This window comes from Cynocephalus volans, chromosome 1 (assembly GCF_027409185.1).
Source record: "Cynocephalus volans isolate mCynVol1 chromosome 1, mCynVol1.pri, whole genome shotgun sequence".
In the NCBI taxonomy this organism is placed as follows: Eukaryota; Metazoa; Chordata; class Mammalia; order Dermoptera; family Cynocephalidae; genus Cynocephalus; species Cynocephalus volans.
The window spans coordinates 249,125,952-249,145,251 of record NC_084460.1 but is presented as its reverse complement, the minus strand read 5'-3'; the positions used below and the strand labels follow the sequence as shown (position 1 = coordinate 249,145,251).

At 38.1% G+C, this 19,300-nt stretch overlaps 1 protein-coding gene across 3 annotated transcripts in view; it reads left to right on the top strand.

Moving 5' to 3' along the window:
- PDE1A (phosphodiesterase 1A) overlaps positions 1-19,300 on the top strand; it is a 262,628-nt gene that overhangs the window by 164,153 nt on the left and 79,175 nt on the right. For all 3 annotated transcript variants that reach the window (XM_063080008.1, XM_063080014.1, XM_063080000.1), the window contains exon 2: positions 3,413-3,526. In XM_063080008.1, coding sequence (XP_062936078.1) covers positions 3,413-3,526 — 114 coding nt within the window. The remainder of the gene's footprint in view (positions 1-3,412; positions 3,527-19,300) is intronic.

The following is a 19,300-nucleotide window of genomic DNA, read 5'->3' as shown; positions in this document are numbered from 1 at the left end:
TGCAGTTTGATAAGTGCAGACATATGTATACACTAGAGAAACCAACACCACCACCACAAGAAAATTAACATAATGCATTACTCTCCAAAGTTTCCTTGAGTGCCCTTGAAATCCCTTCCTTCCTTGCCTCCCTGATTCTTACCTCCCACATTCCCAAACAACCACTGATCTGTTTTCTGTCACTATAAGGATACTTTACATTTTCTAAAATTTTATATAAATGGAATCCTCCTTTTTCTCCTCTCCTTGTAATGTTTTCATCTAATTTTGTGTTCAAAATAATTTGGCCTTCTAGAATAAGTTGGATAGTATTCCCAACTGATCACCTTTCTGGAAAAGTATGTGTAGAAAAGGCATTGTAATTTCCGTGAATATTTGTTAAAATTCAGTGAAGTCATCTGGGCCTGCAGTTTTCTTAATGTGGAGTTATTTAACTACAAATTCAGTGTATCTATTTCTTCTTGAGATTGGGTAGTTTGTGTGACTTGAGGAAATGGTTCATTTTATCTGAGTTGTTGGATTTACTGGCGTAATATTGTTTATATTATTTTACTTTAATAATTTTTTAACACCCTTGTCTACTAGTCCTATTAATTTTGTCATATTTGGGTCAGTTTCAACTGATTTATTTTTATCCTAATTACCGGTCAATTTTCCTGCTTCTTTGAACGCCTGGTAATTTTTTGTCTAATGAGAAACCAACTGGGAAAAAATCATGTACAAAAAGTTGAAATTAAAATGAAAGTCAGAGAAATCTTAATGTTATTAGTGAGAAACAAAGTGTGGTATCTATGAAGGGAGAGATCAAAATGAATGGGAATCTTCAAAGCACTTACGAGATAGGTAGCATCACAGATATGCTGAGTAACTGGACATGCTTTAAACAGTTAAAGATGGTAGGGGTAGGGGAGAAAGGGATTTCAATAAGAGAGAAGAGCTTGAATCTAAGATTACGTGAAAGTTTTTGCGGAACATTTACTAAACCAATTTGCTTGAAAATTAGAGTGTGTATAAAAGAAGTAATGGGAATACATGCATTGCAACATTTGACCACATTGTTTGCATGTGTCATGTCATCCACAGACATTGCAAATACCTTGAAGACAGATACTGTGGTTCACACAAATGTAACTATGACTTTTATATATATATGTATATATATGTGTGTGTGTCATTATATATGTATTTATATATACACACATATACACACATATGTGTGTGTGTGTACATGTGTGTGTGTGTATAATAGATGCCAAGTAATTCCTTATTTAACTGAATTCAGTTTGTAACAACTCTTTGGCAATATTGTCTGCTTATAAATAACTGGTCAGTTAGAACTGGGTTCAGTGCATGTAAAAGAAATCTCAAAATAATAGTGGCTTGAACACTTTTGTTGTTCTCTCCTCTGAAACAAGTCCAGAGGTAGGCAGTTTCACTCAGGTGGATTCACAGCACAATATCCAGGCCACGTTCATCTTTCTTCTCTGCCATTCTTGCTGTGTGGCTTCCTTCTGTCTGCCAGGCCATTTTGTGATCCTAGATGGCTGCGGGACCTTTGGACAGTTCCATTCCATATTAGACAGTAAAGAATGGGCAAGGGGTAGAAAAGAACTCCTTCCAGCTGAGTTAGCCCTTTTCAAAATAATTGTTATGAAAGTTTTACCCCAAAACCTCCATTTACATCTCATTGGCCACAATTTAGTCATCTGACCATACCTAGCTTCAATACAGCCGGGAAAATGTATTTTTTTGGGGGGGGGGGGATGGCTAACTCAAATAAAAATAGAGTGCAGTTATTCAGAAAGAAGGGGAGGTGATCATCTGAACTACTTATTGTTTTAAGCCACATCCTACAACTGAGTACAACCAAGTTCTACTCAAGTAATTCTCACAAGATAAATACATGATTGGCACATTTTTAAGCCATTGCAGAGTTATGGGAAAGAAGAACTCTTACTTTCATAAGTAAAATGCAATTTGACTAAGTATAACATTCTTGGGCGTAAGCATTAGAAAAATCTCAGAATCCTCTATGTTGCTCCATTATCATTACATTTTGTATTTCAGACAAGCTTCAAAGCCAGCTTTGATTTTTCCGTTTTAAGTAACTTGTTTTCATTGCTTTTTTTTTGTTGTGTTATGCCTTGTTGACTCCAATAATAAGGCTTATTTGTTGATACACAGAATTTACTTTGCAATGTTTTTGGCTGCTAATATTTTTTCACTAAAGTAAATGGTACAAAAAGAGTAATTGTTTACAGCTTCTTGAATAAGTAGTTTTAGTCTAGGTGTGGGTTTTTCCATAGAAAAATAAAGTGTTTCTAACGGGTGGAGGAATGTCTAATACCTTTGCTAAAATTCTTAACTTATCTTTATACCCTAAGCTTTGGCATTGGAAATCATCCAAAGTAAATTGTCAGAAAAGCTGCTAAATTATCTCTAAGATAGTGCCTAAAAGTGAATGTATTCTATTCTGTTTTGAAATGCCTTTGAACAGGAATGGAATTAAATTCTGTCTGATGTCTTAGGAAAATAGATAAATTGTTTTCAAGGTGCTTGTCTATAGTATGTAGAAAATAAGGAATATATATTCCTCTTCTGCTTAGTATCGGGCTATATCTTCAGCAACACTTGTTTTACAATTTAATGCATAGAAGTTTCCAAGACAAACATACTGAGGTAATTTATCTTATCTCACCATATTAGATCTCCATTGCTGCATTACAATTATCCCAAAACTTGGTGCCTTAAAACAATAACATTAATGATCTCACAGTTTCTGTAAGTCAGGAATCTAGGCGTGACTTAGCTGTGTCCTGTGCTTTAAAATTCCTCAAAGAGTTCAGACACATCATCTGATGGGCAAAACAAGGAATATATTTTCCATATTTGCCTCAGGTGAAAAACCATTGCAGTGAAAACACTAAGGACACATACAGATATTTTTTTCTTATCTCGATTAAATGTTTTTGGAACTTTCGCCTTTCATCTTTGCTTTTATTACTGTGTATAGTAAACAATAGTCACTGTAGCAGTCAGAAGAGCACCTTTTAAAAATTCCCTTACGGCCAACTCTGAAGAGGCAGGAAGAACAGCCACAGAATAAATCTTAGTGTTAGAAATATTCTCTTATGAAAATGTCTACTTTGTCTTGAATTTTTGGGAATGCTGTCTTTGAAATATGGTAAACTAGCTATGAGCACCCCTAATATCCTTGAGGTGAATATCATTTTTAACAATTACTTAAGGGATAAAGATTGATCTTAATTATACCAAAAAACTCAAAATATTTGATGATCTAGAAATGGCTATATTGAAAATTTTATTCAATTCGTGTATTTAATATTATAGTATTTTGCATATACTTACAATAAATCTTTCTATTTCTCTCTTTGATAACTTTTTAAAATAGACTAAGATGCTTAGTGAAGCAGCTGGAAAAAGGAGACGTTAACATCGTAGACTTAAAGAAGAATATTGAATATGCAGCATCTGTGCTGGAAGCAGTTTATATCGATGAAACAAGGTAAATAAAAAAAAAATTTTTTATTATGAATATTCATGAGATACAAAGCTAATTGTCACCCCTCATGCCCATGATGTGAGGGCCAGATTCATACTGGCAGCATACCCATTACCAGAAATTACTTTTGTACCCCGTGTCCACCACCCAATTATCCCCCGACCTCCCTGCCCCTCCCCCTTTTCCCCACACTCCACTTTGTAGCCCTAGAAATGTTCCCTCCCTCTGTAAGACCAACGCACTACTGTGGTCTTTCTTTCCATCCTTCTTTCTCTCTTAGCTCCCACATATGAGTGAGCACATGCGGTATTCATCCCTCTGTGCTTTGTTTATTCCACTCAATGTAAGTTTCTCCAGGTTCATCCATGTTGTTGCAAACGGGAGTATTTCATTCTTTTTTATGGCAGAGTAGTATTCCATGGTGTATATACCACAGTTTCCTTATCCAGTCATCCATCGATGGACATTTAGGTTGGTTCCATGTGAAACAAGGTAAATTTTAACCTTATCTCCCTTTTATCTTCTTTGCCTCTCTTTCATCTGTGTTCCTCTTTCTTGAACATCCTTTACCTCAAACAGGAATTTACCATATTCTAGTATGAAACCAAAATCAAAATTTTATTAAAAGTTAGAAGATTCCTCTTCATAGGTAATTAACTGGACTATGATTCTTTCAAAAAATACACATTGTAATCCAAATGCTTGAGTATAATAAAATAGCTAAACACTAAAGTTATAAAATGAAAAAAAAAAAAAATAGAATCTCTTCTTCCTGCACCCTTGCTGGCCATAGGCCCAGACTTTTAAATGTCAGATATATGGGTAGACTTATATCGGTTTTCACTGATGTAAGGACTTTTTCTATTACCTGGGTTTTTAGATTTCCTTCTGAGAAAATGGGGTGTTACATGTCTGTACATCCTCATGAAATATATCTATCAGACCCTCTTTGCAGGGCTTACTAAGGAGCAGTCCCAAATGTGTTTTTGATAATAATTAGCAGAATGGTAAGGAGATTAGGAAAGGGGGATTTATTTAAAGAGGGTTGTTAGCCTACTGCTGTGGCTCTTGACCAGGCCATTTACCTTCCAGAAGACATTGGGCATATCCAGGAGATTTAACCAGTGTCTATTGGTGTTCAGAGAGTACTGAGACTGGTTCCTGCTTCTCATCTCAAAAAAGACAAAGGTGACAGGCTGATTAGGGCTACTTGTGAATTCAGAGATAAGAGGGAAACTGTGGAGGGAGAGACATGCACTTCCAGAGTTTGGCATGTAAAAAACACTGAGTTTCTCAAAGCTGTAAGGCAGGTGGAGTAGAGGTCTCTTGAAGTACCAAAGAGTACTGACATCAGATGACAACAAAGAGGCTGTATGGGGCAATTTTTGGTATAAGAGCCAGGGTAGGAATTGTAACAATTCAACCAGAAAATCAGAGAACATATAATGTTCAAAGTACCCTCTTGGTGTAGCAAGTTGTCTCTGAAAGACCCACAAAAGATCCCCAGGAGGAATAACTAGTCAACATTTAGGTATTTGTCACACAGATGACAGCAAAACCACTAGCCTAGTAAGACCTTCTGTAATGTCCTGCCTCTCCCACCCCATTGCTGAACAGTCAGAAGCAGCAGCGTGAGGGGAACATGGAGGGTGAAGACACCAGCAAGTCCTTCCCCTCTGCAGCTGCTCAGGCCTGAGCTTGAGGAGGGTAAAAAATGTTAAACCAGAGGTGAGATTGTAGGTTTTACTTATCTGTTTGTACTAGACTTCACACACACACACAGACATACACACGCACATGCACACACACGCACGCACATGCACGCGCACACACACATGCACACGCGCACACACACACACACATACACGCACACACATAATGCTGGTTAATGGCTAATAAATTCACATCACTCAAAAACCAAATTAATGTAAAAAGGGCTTCTTGAAAGTCTTGGCTCCACCCCAGCCCTAAACCACTCCATTGCCCCATAAGTTTCTTAAGTATCTTTCCAATGATTAATTACAACTTTTTATTTTGTATTTTTTCCCTCCTCTTTTCATGGGAGGTAGCATACTCCATACATGATCTTTTATTTGGCTTTTTTTCACTAAACAAGGAAACTCGGAGATCTTCCTGTGTCATGTTCTGAACTTTTCATTATCTGACAAGGAGAATTTTCACCCATGACTGACATAAGTGCCATGGTGAGGACTGTGCTGCACAGGTGGTTCTTTCTTTGTCCCTAGAATGGAACTTCTTTACCACAGCATGGTTTAGAGTCTTTAATTAAGGAAAAAACACACAAAGAAAATCATAAGCACATTTTCAGATTATAAATTCTACCCACAATTGTTTGCTTGGCTAAATTCCACTGAATGTCTGATGTAAATGTAAATAACTCTTTTAAGTGAACAGAGATCCACAGTGTAAATTTTTAAAAATCTGGTGATGTTCTTGTAACTTCCCTGCCCCATCATTTTCATGTATGCTCTTTATTGTTCACAATTTGACTGACATTCACAGGTTTAAGATTTCTTCAATCTATGCTTGGCCAGATGCTTTATTTTACATTTATTTATAAAACTTAAGAACTTTTTAAAAAGAATTATTTGGGGATTCACATCATTTATTTTAAAATGGCATAATGCTAACTAGGTGGTTTAACTAAGTGTTTAATCTTTCATTTGATAGATTATTATATGCTCTATTTATTCTTTTTTCTGCTTTATTTCCTTCTCTGAAAATTATTACTCTATAGATATTTTGCTAACTTACTTCCCCATGATCTTTAACTCATTTAAACATATGTTACATTTAAGGTATAGATCTTTTTCATTTGAAAATTGTTCTTTTGTGGGGAGAAAAGGTTAAGTACAATACTTAACTGCTTCATGGTAGAAATTGAATTTGTTTTTTTAGAACAAAAGATCCCAGCTTTCTACACTACATCATCCCCAGTTTTTACTTAAATGACATGAAACTTTTTACTCTTTTATTTGAAAGCTTTCATGGCATCATGATTTTTAAATTAGATTAATAATAATTATCCCACATTTGTACCATCCTCAAAGGGCACTTAGTTTCATGTTCTCATTTTAGTTTCACCACAATCCTGTGCAGTTGGTAGGGTGATTATTACTTTCTGCATTTTACTAATGAGAGAACTAAAGCTCTTAGAAGTAAAATGGTTTGCCAAAGGTCATAGAGTGAAGGGGGGACTAGAAACTAACCTATGACTTCTTACTTAGTACTCCTTCCTCTATTGGTATAACTTATAAAACAGGATGCTTTTAAATAAATGACCTCTGAAAGATTCAGATGATAATGCATAAAACATTCTGATAGCTGGAATTGTAAATCCTGGAAAAATAATAGCTAAGATGTGTTAAGAGTCTACTGTGTGCCAAGAACTCTTCTAAGTATTTTATATGTACTACTTCATTTAAACATCACAACAACCTCATGAGATAGAATCAATCATTACCACCTTGTATATGAGGAAACCGAATTACAGAAAAGTTGCATAGCTTACCCAAGGGAACACAGAGAGTAAACTGAAGAGGGGGGTTAGTGCCTCGGCAACCTGGCTGCAGGGCTTGGCCTACTCAAAACAATTCTCACCTTCCTCCCTTTTGTAACATTTCACCAAAAGGTGAATTCAAAGACTTACTGGAAGTTTTGATGAAAGCTCACATGCTGGAAGGATCGTCAGACCCAGTGGTGTGTGGATTGTGTTGCATCTCATCCCGATTCTGCCTTAAGCAGTGTCACATTGGTAGCTTGAAATTGGTACAGTAGGAGTATTTACACCATGGAAAATGACAAATGCTGTAAATCAGGATTGTTAAACATTTTCCATCCTGCCACTGGTTAGACCTAAGATTACCTTTTATGAATCTTCTAAGAGCTGTGATTCTAGGATCAAAGTGTCAGCTTAAGAAATTTTAGAGCAACAATACTTATTGTGGTTTGATTTCCTGTGTATTTAATAAGACACACAGTGGTAAGCTGAGGGTGTTTCTGTTGAGGTGTGTGTATAACTATTAAAGTGTCATTTGCCCTAGAAGTATTGGTAAAACCTCTGTTTTAATCTCTTATTTAAAAGGAGTAGAACTCAAGGAGCATTTAGTTGTTTTTAAACTTTAAATAAAAGACCTGCTGACTTCTGAGATGTGTTTTCATGGAAAATTTTCATTCTAGAAAAAATGATTCAGTGAGTATTCCAGAGAGGCATTGTTAGAAAGTTGGGCTGGATTGACAAAAAGGTCAACATATAGCAAAGCAGGATAAAACAGAAATTATTTATTGGTTTAAACACACACACACACACACACACACACACACACACACACACACACCCACACACCTCTTCCTACGGAGCCTTAGTGACTGTAGGGTTTCAGTGAAGAAAACAAATCTAAACAAAAATCTCTCTTTAAAGATTATTTCAGTGAGAAAAATAAAAACAAAGTTTTTGATAGAAATTGAATTCTGACCTTTGTAGAGAGTATAGCACAAATTCCCTAATGAATATGACTGTTGGTTTCTTAAAAGTATTTTCAAATGCAAATGCAAATATTTTACAAGTCTTGCTTTCAGATGTGTCCCTAGAGGCTGTTTTTCAAAGTTGCACAGTTTTAATCCAGAAATATGTGGCCTTAAAAAAAAAAATCTGTTTGATTGTTCTTATTTGGATTGGGATACTGCCAAGCAAAGTAGCGTCTTTGGCCTCATGAATAGTAGGGTTGGTAGCTCACTGGGAGGTATATTTTCAGAGATAGATATTGTGCTTAATAGTACCTCCTAAAAACAAAATTTATAACTTCATTTTGTTAATGTGAACCAACCCATCTTATGATGACCGTGGCTAGAGCATAGGCTCTGGATTCAGAAGGAGTGGGCTGTTCAAAGCTTGGTTCCTCCGTTCAATACGCTCTTTCTTTAAGCAAGTTACTTAATGACTATAATCCCTCGCTGTATCATCTCTAAACTAGGGACAATGCTCACCTCATGGGGTTGACATGAGGGTTAGATGTAGCACAATGCCTGATAGAGTAAAAGTTAATAATAACCATTATTTCTTTTTGTACTAATGAGTTGCAAATGCCTCTGGGATACATAACACATTAACGTATAGTATCTATATCTCCTAGTAAAGTTATCAAATAATTTCCTAAGAGCAATTTATGATCCTGAGAAAATGAAGACAGGAGGGCCCTATTTACCAGGAAATGAAAGCGAAGTGTAAAATGATGGAAAGGAACCTTAATACAGAGATATATACATCTCTGTAAAAACATCCTCAATTGACGTCTATATTTTACTAAGTCTAAGGGTCCCTAATTTGGGGATAAATTATCTTGAATGAGAATGCATTGATGTCAATCAGTACTTCTAGAAGTTAGTCTAGTAGAAATCGAGTAATATTCAGGGAAGCTTGGAGGCAAAAACCTCTGAGACCATTGAGTACAGGAATTTACCAAGGAACCTCCACTCATCTAAGAAATGTTTATTGAGTTCCTGAAGTGAATACCAGGCACACTGGTAATCAGAATCAGGAGTACAACTGCAAATAGCTGTGGCTAGAAATGGGTCAAGAATCATGAAGACAAACTTACACATAAGGTCACATGCTGCAAACAAGAAACAGGGAGGTTGGGAGTCAGAGAGAGCCAAGCACACTGACAAACTGCAAGAGGAAGCAGCAAGTAGCAGCAGTAAGTCATAACAGAGGGAGTAACATGGGGTTAGTATTCCAAACATTCAGGATTCTAAACCAGATATGACCATGATAGTAAGAGCTCTTTGCTATTTGAATATGATAGCCATCCTAAAGATCTTGAGAAGGCCCAGTGAATGTTTACTTATTTTGCCAATCTGTCTTGGTTGTCACTTTCCTCTGCAGCCAGATTTCTGGCTCCAGACTGCTGCATAATTCCTGTGTGGATCACCTATTTTTCCCTCAAGTCCAGCTATTTGCAGGCAGGTTCCTAAGCATAGCTCAATCCCTTCCTCCAGTTCCCCAAACTGAAGCTAAAGTCAAATGTAGCTGTTGTGAGGCCTTACTGATAGATGCTTTCAGAATCCAAACTCAAGCCTTTTTGTAGAGGTCCCCTACCAAATATCTCTCTGCGTCCTCTGACGTCTGATGCCCATCTCACAGAAAAAAGCTTGCCATCCCCTACAGAAGTCCCTTCAACATGTTTTCCTATTCTGAGTTCAGGATCTCAAGCCCCAGAGGCAAGATAAAGGACATTTATTTTGATTCCTTCCTTCCTTTCAAGTTTTGTATTTATCTCCCAGGATCAACACCTATGCTGGGAAACTGTGCAGTTTAAATCCATATTTAGAAAAAAATGACAGTTTCCTAAAGGACACAGAATCCACAGTGATGCAGCTGTGCTCATAATAAAGACAACCTTGTACATTACTGTTCAGAGATATTTAGCCTCTTGGAATCACATTGTCTCAGTCTTCTATATGTCAAAATAGAGCCTTTGCTTTATTTTAGTGTAGCTAAAAGACCTACTTAAAAAACAAAAGGGCACTCTGCACTGAAGGTGGCATAAAGCCTCTGTACAATAAAATGATTTTTTGACTTTTCAAATGTCAGGTTTGTTTTGCTACCAACCATTAAGGTTTAAAAAACTGTTGGAGTTCCATATCAAAATGAGTTACCATGTTATGCTAGTAACTCAAGTCAAGGGAGAGGATAAAATGCCAAAGAGAGGTGTGGAGGGTATTAAGGACAGACAAGTAGTTAAGGAGAACACAAATATTTGTTAGGCATGGAGCTACCAAAGAGGAGACTTAGGAAAAATAGATACAGAAGCAGGAGGATACACAAAGATTATGAAGTGTCACATTAGCACAGAGCAAAGTTACTAAAAAGGGTAAATCAAATGCCACAGAGAGAACCGCTGGATCAGTTAGGAGATCCCTGATGCTTTGGAAGTGTAGTTTCAGCAAAGAGAAAAAGTGACCCGTCAGATTATGGTAGTGTGAGGAATTAATGTGCAATGGCTTCAGGAAGAGATTAGTATAGACTATTTTCCAAGAATTTGCGAGTGCAGGAAAAAGCAGAGATTGAACAATCTATTATACCTGAGGAAGTCTTTTTATTTGTTTTTTCTTATTGTTTTTAGGGTGAAAGGCTAGTATCTGTAGCCTGGAGATGAAAGTTTAAAAAAAAAAAAAGATTTGGAATAAAAAGAAAAAAATATGTGTCATAAAAAGGTTATATCAAGGAGTTATTGTTGGAAAGTCATCTGGGAAAAGAAAGAAATAGCCAAGGATAGGTGAAAAATGCTTAAATAGGTCAAGATCAAACTAACTAGTACACAGATGAGGGTCTTTGAATAAGCAAAACATGAGTAGCACTGTAAAATTAGAGAGATTGATGAGCATTTGATCTTAAACTCAGCTGCTCAGCCTGGATAAGGGTGCTACAATAACTATGGCCAGACTATGAACACTGGACTGTAAAAACTCAGGGATCGATATCGAGAGAAAACTCCTTGTGGTTAATCATTACAGTCTGCACATGATGATGGCACTGACTCATGTGTGCTCCTTTGACAGTCAGAGTAGACAAGAGGGAACAGAGAAAAGGCTTGGACTAATGAACAGCTTTTATGAATACTTCAATTGTTAAGTGATAGAAAACCCAATTGAGCCAGCTTAAACAATATGGTTAATTTATCGGCTCTCATTGCAAAAACATGGATAGCTAGTGCTGACTATTGGGTGGGCTCAGGGCACAAATGATATCAACAGCTCAACCTCTCTGTTTAGCTTGCTCTGGAAAGGACTCTGCTGATGCCTTGAGTGGGCATAGTGATGGCAGTATTTCCAAGCTTGAGATGATCACATCATCAAATCAAGCAGGAATGAGAAAGGTTTTCTTTACCAGAGAATCCAGCATCTATATCCTACATTTCATTGGCTTTAGTTAGGTAATATGCTTATCCTTCAACTAATTGCTGTTTCTGGGGGAACTAGATACACAAGTTTACTGGTCAATCATTCCATGAGACGGGTAGGAGGTCAATTCTTTTTAAGTCACATGCATAAGGACAGACTAAAGGAGAGTGCTATCCTAAATAATAACCACAAATGTGTTCTCTCTACAGTGAAAACTAAAATGTTAGTGTTAGTGCTTCAAGCAGAGAGACCTGGGTTTGTGTGTGATGTCAAGAAAAGTCCTCGATTGGCAGTTCAGCAACTCTGTTCCTGGCTTTGCTCCTGCCAGTGATTAGCTTCTGGACAAGAGATATATTTTTCTCTCTAGTCATTGTTTTTATCACATGGAAGATGAAGTCTCCAGCACCTTTCTGTTCTAGAATTCTGTGGCTTTACCCATGGCCCCAAAGTTCCCTTATAAAAAGACCTGCTCATGATTAAACTACCCTGACCAACAGGAGGGTAACAGGAGGGAATTGTTTATCATTTGCTTAGTGGGGAAGCATTTATAAATATGGGCTCAGTTTGAGGGAAATGTGCTAAGACATTGCTGGAGCTCAGGGAATCATTAAAAAGCAGATAATTACTTTTATTAATTCAGTTTTTACGGTGTGAGATGTAGGGAGGGGTGGCTGTTTGGAGTGCTGTCTTTGTAGGCTGTTCTTGCTCTGTGCATGGAGTGTGAAAACCAGGCCTAGAAAAAGTTGCAATATGTTTTGGTTGGTTTTCATATTTTCTGTCCATCTGTGTGTGGTGTGTTACTTCATACAAACTTTCAAAAAGAGCCTTACCAGTTTGAAAAGGAGAAAAAAAATCTGACCAGATCTTTTCAGAAATGACTGATTAAAAATCCCCCACATATTAAACATGATCTTACTATCTGTGATATTTTGAGTCAATAAAATTAAATGAGTATTTCCTGGACTTGAAAAAGATGTTCTTTTAAATATTATTCTTTTCTAATAGTTGTATGAATAGCAATTAAAATTGTTTGACATTTATATCCAAGGTAACATATTGTACAATTTGCATATGATTGCATGTAATTCTCAAAAATTCTCTGAATTAGATATTTATATAAATTCCACTATAAAGTTATGAAATTTGAGGCCAAATAAGTAATTGACTTGCTTAGGATCATATAATTATTAAACGTCAGAGACAAGTTCAAACTTAACATACCCAGCATCCATCCTTCTCTTCTTCCTTGCCAATAGACCCTTTTTTCTTTCAATTACTTACTCTCTCCTTCAAAGCCAAGTGATTCAGCAGAGACCAACCTCAGACCCAGACTCAGGATGGGTGAATCTTAATTGATTTAAACTAGTTATTAGTCCCCAGTTCTCTAGCCAGTGAGCTTAGACATGTGCATGTGGTGCAGTTCTGGCCAATGAGAATTGCATAAAGGGAAGACTGATGGGGTGTTGGCAAAAGGTTTTCTCTCCATAGAAGAGGAGTCCTATGCCTCTGTGTTGCTGTGTCTGAGTACGATGCTTGAAACTGATAACAGCCATCTTGCTACAAGCATAAAGCTAAACCTAACACTAGAGTCAATGATATAGAAAGATGGAGGAAATCTGATTCCTTCATGATATTGTTTCCCTGCTGATTTTAAAAAAAACAATCACTTACTGGAGTCAACCACTTTTAGCTCTTTTTCTTGAGGAAAATAATAAATTTCCCTATTAGTAAAGCCACTTTTGTTTAGGTTTGCTGTCACTAGTCATTGAGAGCATCCTTATAGCCATGCAGGTCTGCCTTACTCCAAACCCAGGTTCTTAATCTCTAACCCTTCCAGGGAGTCACTTTATCCTAACAAAAATGTTTGATATCTAAGTTAGCTACTTAGAATTCATGATCTATTTTGCCATCAAAGAAGGTAATAAGTTGATTAAGTGTCTAAGGTAACCCACAAAGCATTTATTCCATGATACAGCTGAACAGTAGACAGTTCTTGAGCAAGTATCAAGTACCAGAAATTAGATACTTAAGTTTTTTTCTCATTAAGTAAAAGGGTATTTTCTCATTCTTTACAATGTCTCATTATCAAGCCTATTTCCAAATATAGTCAGCTCCCAGTATACACGAGCTCCTCATCTACTGCTTCAACCAGCTGAAGGTCGAGAGCACCGTATTTCCTGAATGAGGAACCAGTGGATACAGACCGACTTTTCTTATCTGCGAGACTTGAGCACATGCAGATTTTGGTATCCAGAGGAGGCGTGGACCCTCTGTATTTTGCCTCTGTCTACTCTCCATCTCTTTTCTCTCACTTCTATCTCCATCAATCTAGTCTGAGACAGTTATCCATGAAGCTATCTCAGGCTATCTGTCTAGACACACACCAACCAGTTCTGGGTAGGGCTCTGGCCATCCTCCAGGCTCTGCCCAGGAGTGGGTGAGGCATTCAGCTCACTCCTGCCCTGGAGACCTGGAAACTCCTTTGGAATGTGCTGTCACTCTCCTCACGGTTTGTCTCGGGATAATGGTCAGGCAAGATTCCGTGTCCCTTCTCAAGATTTCTTCTGCCTTCCTTTCTGAGTCCTTGTCAGTAACCTTGAGGATCTTTAAATTGTCACAGCAATGGAAACTTTGCTCTGACTCATCACATATTCTTCTGTTGTCTTTGCCTGGGCCTTTCCTCCTTCCATGGAACCTCAAAAGCAAGGAAAAGGTTTTTTTCCTCCCTCAGGTTATTGTATGTCAACATAACTTGAGTCAGTGAATGAATTCATGGCTGACTATATAGACAAAGGGCCACAGGGTAACAGAAAATTATTTTTTAAATATTTTTAAAAAATACATTTATAAAGGACACTCTATATACACTGACAATTCTCTTGCCATTCTATTTGGCTACTGTTAACTTCCTCTTGTCATCACCCTCATTATTTTGGCCTCATGGGTTCAGAAAGAAATATATTTCTTGATCTTTTCTGACATTCCTATCTTCTGAATATACCCCAGTTCTTCTTAGTACCCATTCTCCACCCCTGCTCTGTTGAGAAATTGACTTTTCTAATTTGCAGTCGAGTAACATACAGAAATTCCCATTCATAACATCAATATAAAAGATTTATTAATTAAGATACCTTCACAGGGATTCTTCTGCTTGTCCTTTCCTGTACAATTCACCAACACTCTCCATCTCTGACTGTGAAATGATGGGCATATGAAAATAAGCAGGGCTGCTAAGTCCATGTTACAGAAGAGAATTAAATCTTATTTTCTAGGTAGAGAGCTTCCATTCATTGGCAAGCCATGAGTGAAGTAGAACGGTGGTCCTCAAACTTTAGTCTTTGTTAGAATCACCTGCAGGGCTTGTTAAAACAGAGTGCTGGGCTCAACCCCAGAGCTTCTGATTCAATAGGTCTTTGTCAGAGCCCCTGAAGTTCCGTTTCTAACAAGTTCCCAGGTGATGCTGATTCTGCTGGTCCAGGGAAACTTGGAGAACTACTGGACTAGAAGATGTCAGACGAAGCTACAAAAAAGAGAGATGCAGAGAGAACATTAGAAATTTGATGGTTAGCTAAACGTCCATCGATGGATGACTGGATAAGGAAAATGTAGTTTATGGACACAATGGAATACTACTCACCCATTAAAATGTATGAACTTCTGCCATTCACAACAACATGGATGAGCTTGAAGAAAATTATGTTAAGTGAAATAAGCCAGGCACAGAAAAGGAAATACCATGTCTTCACTCAAGTGAAAGCAAAGAAAGAGAAAGAAAGAAAGAGAAGAAAGAGAAGAAAGAAAGAAGGAAAGAGAAGAGAAGAAAGAGAAGAAAGAAAGAAAGAAAGAAAGAAAGAAAGAAAGAAAGAAAGAAAGAAAGAAAGAAAGAAAGAAAGAAAGAAAGAAAGAAAGAAAGAAAGAAAAAGAAAGAACACAATAATATGCTGAACTTTCAGAAGGAGAAAACAGACCTCTGGTTACTAGAGGTTAGAAAGGGGGAGGGGGAAGGGGATTAGGGAGAAACTGGGTAAGGGACACAAAGAATAATTATGATTTGTAATGATGAACATGCTAATAATATTGTTTTGGTCATCACATACTGTACACAAATACTGATAACCAACTATGTACCCCATAAATATACATAATCAAAATTAATTAATTAATTAATTTTTAAAAATTTGATGGTTAGACATTTAAGATTTTATCAAAACAGTGTGGCTTAAATATTGCCTCAAGTTGTGTATGAGATGACCTTGTGCTGAAATGCCTCTTCCAACCTCCAGGAAATTTCACCATGTAATAGGGGCAATAAACAGGAGGTGCTGAATCGGAGATGAGCAGTGCCTCCTAGCAACAAGTTTTGGGCACAACCTGCCACTTTCAGTAATCCCTGGAAAGACACATAGATGGAGCATGGGATGCCCTTTTCTCATGAGTCAATTCCCTGATTAGAAGAGGCAACAGATCTGTTCTCTGGAAAGTGAGGCAGGGAGAAGACCAATGCTAGATAAATATTGTTTTATTGTGGTAAAATATACATAACATAAAATTTACCATTTAACCATTTTTAATTGTATGATTCAGTGGAATTAAGCGTATTTACAATGCTGTGCAACCAACACCACCATCCACCTCCAGAACCTTTGCTTCATCCCAGGGAGATCTCTGTACCCATTAAACAACTTTCCATTTCTCTCTCCCCGCAGCCCCTGGTAACCTCTATTCTACTTTCTGCCTCTATGAATTTGCCTGTTCTATGAGGCAAAATTTTAAAAGTCAGTAAAAATTATTTTTGGAGATCTCTCCCACTGCGTCTTCACAACCCATAGAATCCTTACTTTATTCTTTGGCTCCCCAAAGTCTACTTTGACTGACTTCTTTCCACAATGTCTCTGACATTTCCATGACCATGATGCCCTTGTTTTTCTGCAAGTTAGATAAAGGAAATTTGCTTAGAGTAATTCACGCAGTCGTGCAAGTAGCTGTGTGTTTACCGAGGGCTTGCTTGGTGGCAGACACTGTTCGAAGTGCGTTCTGCCCACTCATCCATTTCCTGCTCACAGCCCCACTGCTGGGGGTACTATCATGATTGTCTCTATTGTATTGACAAAGGAACTAAGGCTCATACAGATGAGATAGTCTTTCCAAGACTACACAGCTATTAGGTGATCAAGCCAGAACTCTGACTCCAGAGGCAGTTTTCCTAACCACGGAGGATGCTTATTAATTCAAAATTTGATAATTAGTAGAATGTTAGGCTTTGTGCCTCATGGAATATTTTCAAAGATATTTTTGAGCCAAGAGGACTTCCTGATGAGAAGCCAAGAGTCAGCAGCCAGGCCCACGGCAGTTCTCTGCCTCGCCCATTCCTCCCATTTCCGTCCCCAACTGACTCCAAAAATACCACCATAATCCCATCTCGGCAAGCAACTTGAATCCTTCTCAGAGCCATCCCCCCAACATTCCTCAGGCCTTCTGCCTCTCCTGGGGGACAGGACCTCCTCTGCCTCGGCCTCCACTTCCTTGGGTGGGTACAGAGGAGGCACCAAGCCCTCCTTAGGCCTTAACTTGGAGAAAGCCACATCTAATTTCAACACTCTCCTCCGCTGAACTCATTTAGCCAAGATTTGCCTCTTGGGAATTGAGCTTCTCCACCCAAACATTTAGTCTTCATAGTCCCTCATATACAGTGGTCATCTTCTCACCATTTGAAAAAAAAAAAAGCCAAAAAACCCAGAGGGAACATCAAACAGAGCTATCAGGTTGACAGAAAAAGGAAAGAAACTGACCCCCCACCAAAAGCTGTTGAAATAAATTCATCAGCCTGTCATTTTAAATTCTTTTTGGAACAAGACAGGGAATAAATAATAAAGAAATAAACATGCTTCGGTGGTTGCCTGGAAGAATTAATTCAAATGTATGTAGCACTCAGGAAGTAGGTTACTGACAAGTAGATATGGCATTTCAAATGTATTCCCTTTTTTCATCCTGACATTTAACTTATTGTACTTCAGAGTATCCCGAAATTTTGCTATTCAGACTTATTTCTCTCTGAGAAAATGATTCAGCATACCAGCTTTGGAAAGTAACTTTAAGCTTCCTCCAACCAAAAATTTCCTGGTGGACCAAAGTCCTTTAAGATTTTTTTAAAATCAATTATTTTTTTAACTCTACATTTCAAGGCAGAGGTGGAATAGAGAACAATAATTACTGTCATGAATATTGACTGAATGTGAAGGTGATCTGGGTACTCAGTAAGAAAAACATGTATTTAAGGTGAAGGACACCTCAGCAATTAGGAACCCAGACTGCAATCAGACAGACTTGAGCTCAAAGTGTGGCATGGCCACCCTTGGTTGTATGACTTTGAGCAAATCATTTCAGTGTTTGTGCCTCAATGTATTTAACAGTGTCTGTGCCTCAATGTATTTAACAGTAAAATAGAGGCAATAATAATAATTATATCTTCCTCATTGCAGTATTACAAGGATTAAATGAGCTAAACCTTGGCTGCTTGCCTGGTTCATAGTAAATAAGATGGCATTATCACGTATATATATCCTCAGATAGTTCTGAAGCCTGAGTGAAGGACTGGTATTACCTTTAGGGTTTTGTTTTGTTTTTGGTTTTGGTTGGGGGGAGGATGCAGGCAGCTTAGAACACAGATGTGTGTTAACCAAAGAAATAACACTAATGGATTGTACTATGAGGGAACCACTTACTCCAAAAGAATATCCATACTGCAGAAAGATCACCCTCTCTCCATCTCCCCAGTCGTCCTGGAAGGGCTTTGCTTGGAAGACGCTTGTAACATATGAGTTCTATACCACCCTTGGCTCCAGGCCAGTGGAACTGCTTGCCTGGACACTAGCCTTCACTTCAGGGTGCCTGACAATGGCCCGCTTTAGGGGTGTCCCTCCCTATGAGGCAGTAAGTCTCCAAGACCGAGAAGAACCTGAGCGCAAGCCCCTCTGTCCCTTCAAGAACTAGGACCCTGGAATTCTCTGCCGTGCCCAGTGTGCTCCTCTACCATATTTGGGCACTGAGACCCCAGAATTCTCTGCCCAAAGGTCCCCAAGCCTGTTTCCTAAGTCTTAATTGGCTTCCTTCCTAGGTCTTTCCTCCTGAAGGGGCCCAGGACACTGCTGGTGTTTTCACCTCTCCACCTCAAACAGTGGCCAAGAAGCTGCTATTTTCAAGGCTAGGCAGGATAATGGAGATTGTGCTTGGGGGCTGTGGTGTCCACCTGCTTTTGTGTGAGGCCTATACAGTGAGGGCCTGAGCAGTAGGTAGGTACAGAGGGGGCAGGCACAGCCCACCGGCCCAGCCCTGTCACACAAGGAGCTGAGAATTCTCAAATTCAAACCCAACTTGTCAGCCTTTTATGGAACTTATTAAAAGGTTGAAGGATAGACATATAACAGTTTGTTCACCTGATATATATCTTTAAAATATTTAGTTATATAGTATTTGGAAAAACTGTGCTCCTGCCCTGGCCTATCAACTATTTGGGGCAAAGTTAAGAGTGTGTTGCTTGTTGAAACATATACTTTACAAGTATAGTAAAGCAGGAAAAGGAAATGTCAAACTTGAGAAGCCAGTTTCTTTTAATCGCATTCAGCACTTGAATTTTAATATTTAATAGGTGTAATTGTAAGCACTAATTGCCTGCCAGTGACCATGTGGCTACACAGGAGTAACCATTTACTAAGAGTCCACTGTGAACAGAAATATTTTCACTAGCATATAATTATAAGAGTCAAAATCCCATGACCTCTCCTTCCGTGGCCGCCTCCTTTCTTATTTCCCTCCCCCTGCAAACTTTCTAGTTCAGGATATAAGCCCTTTGGGACT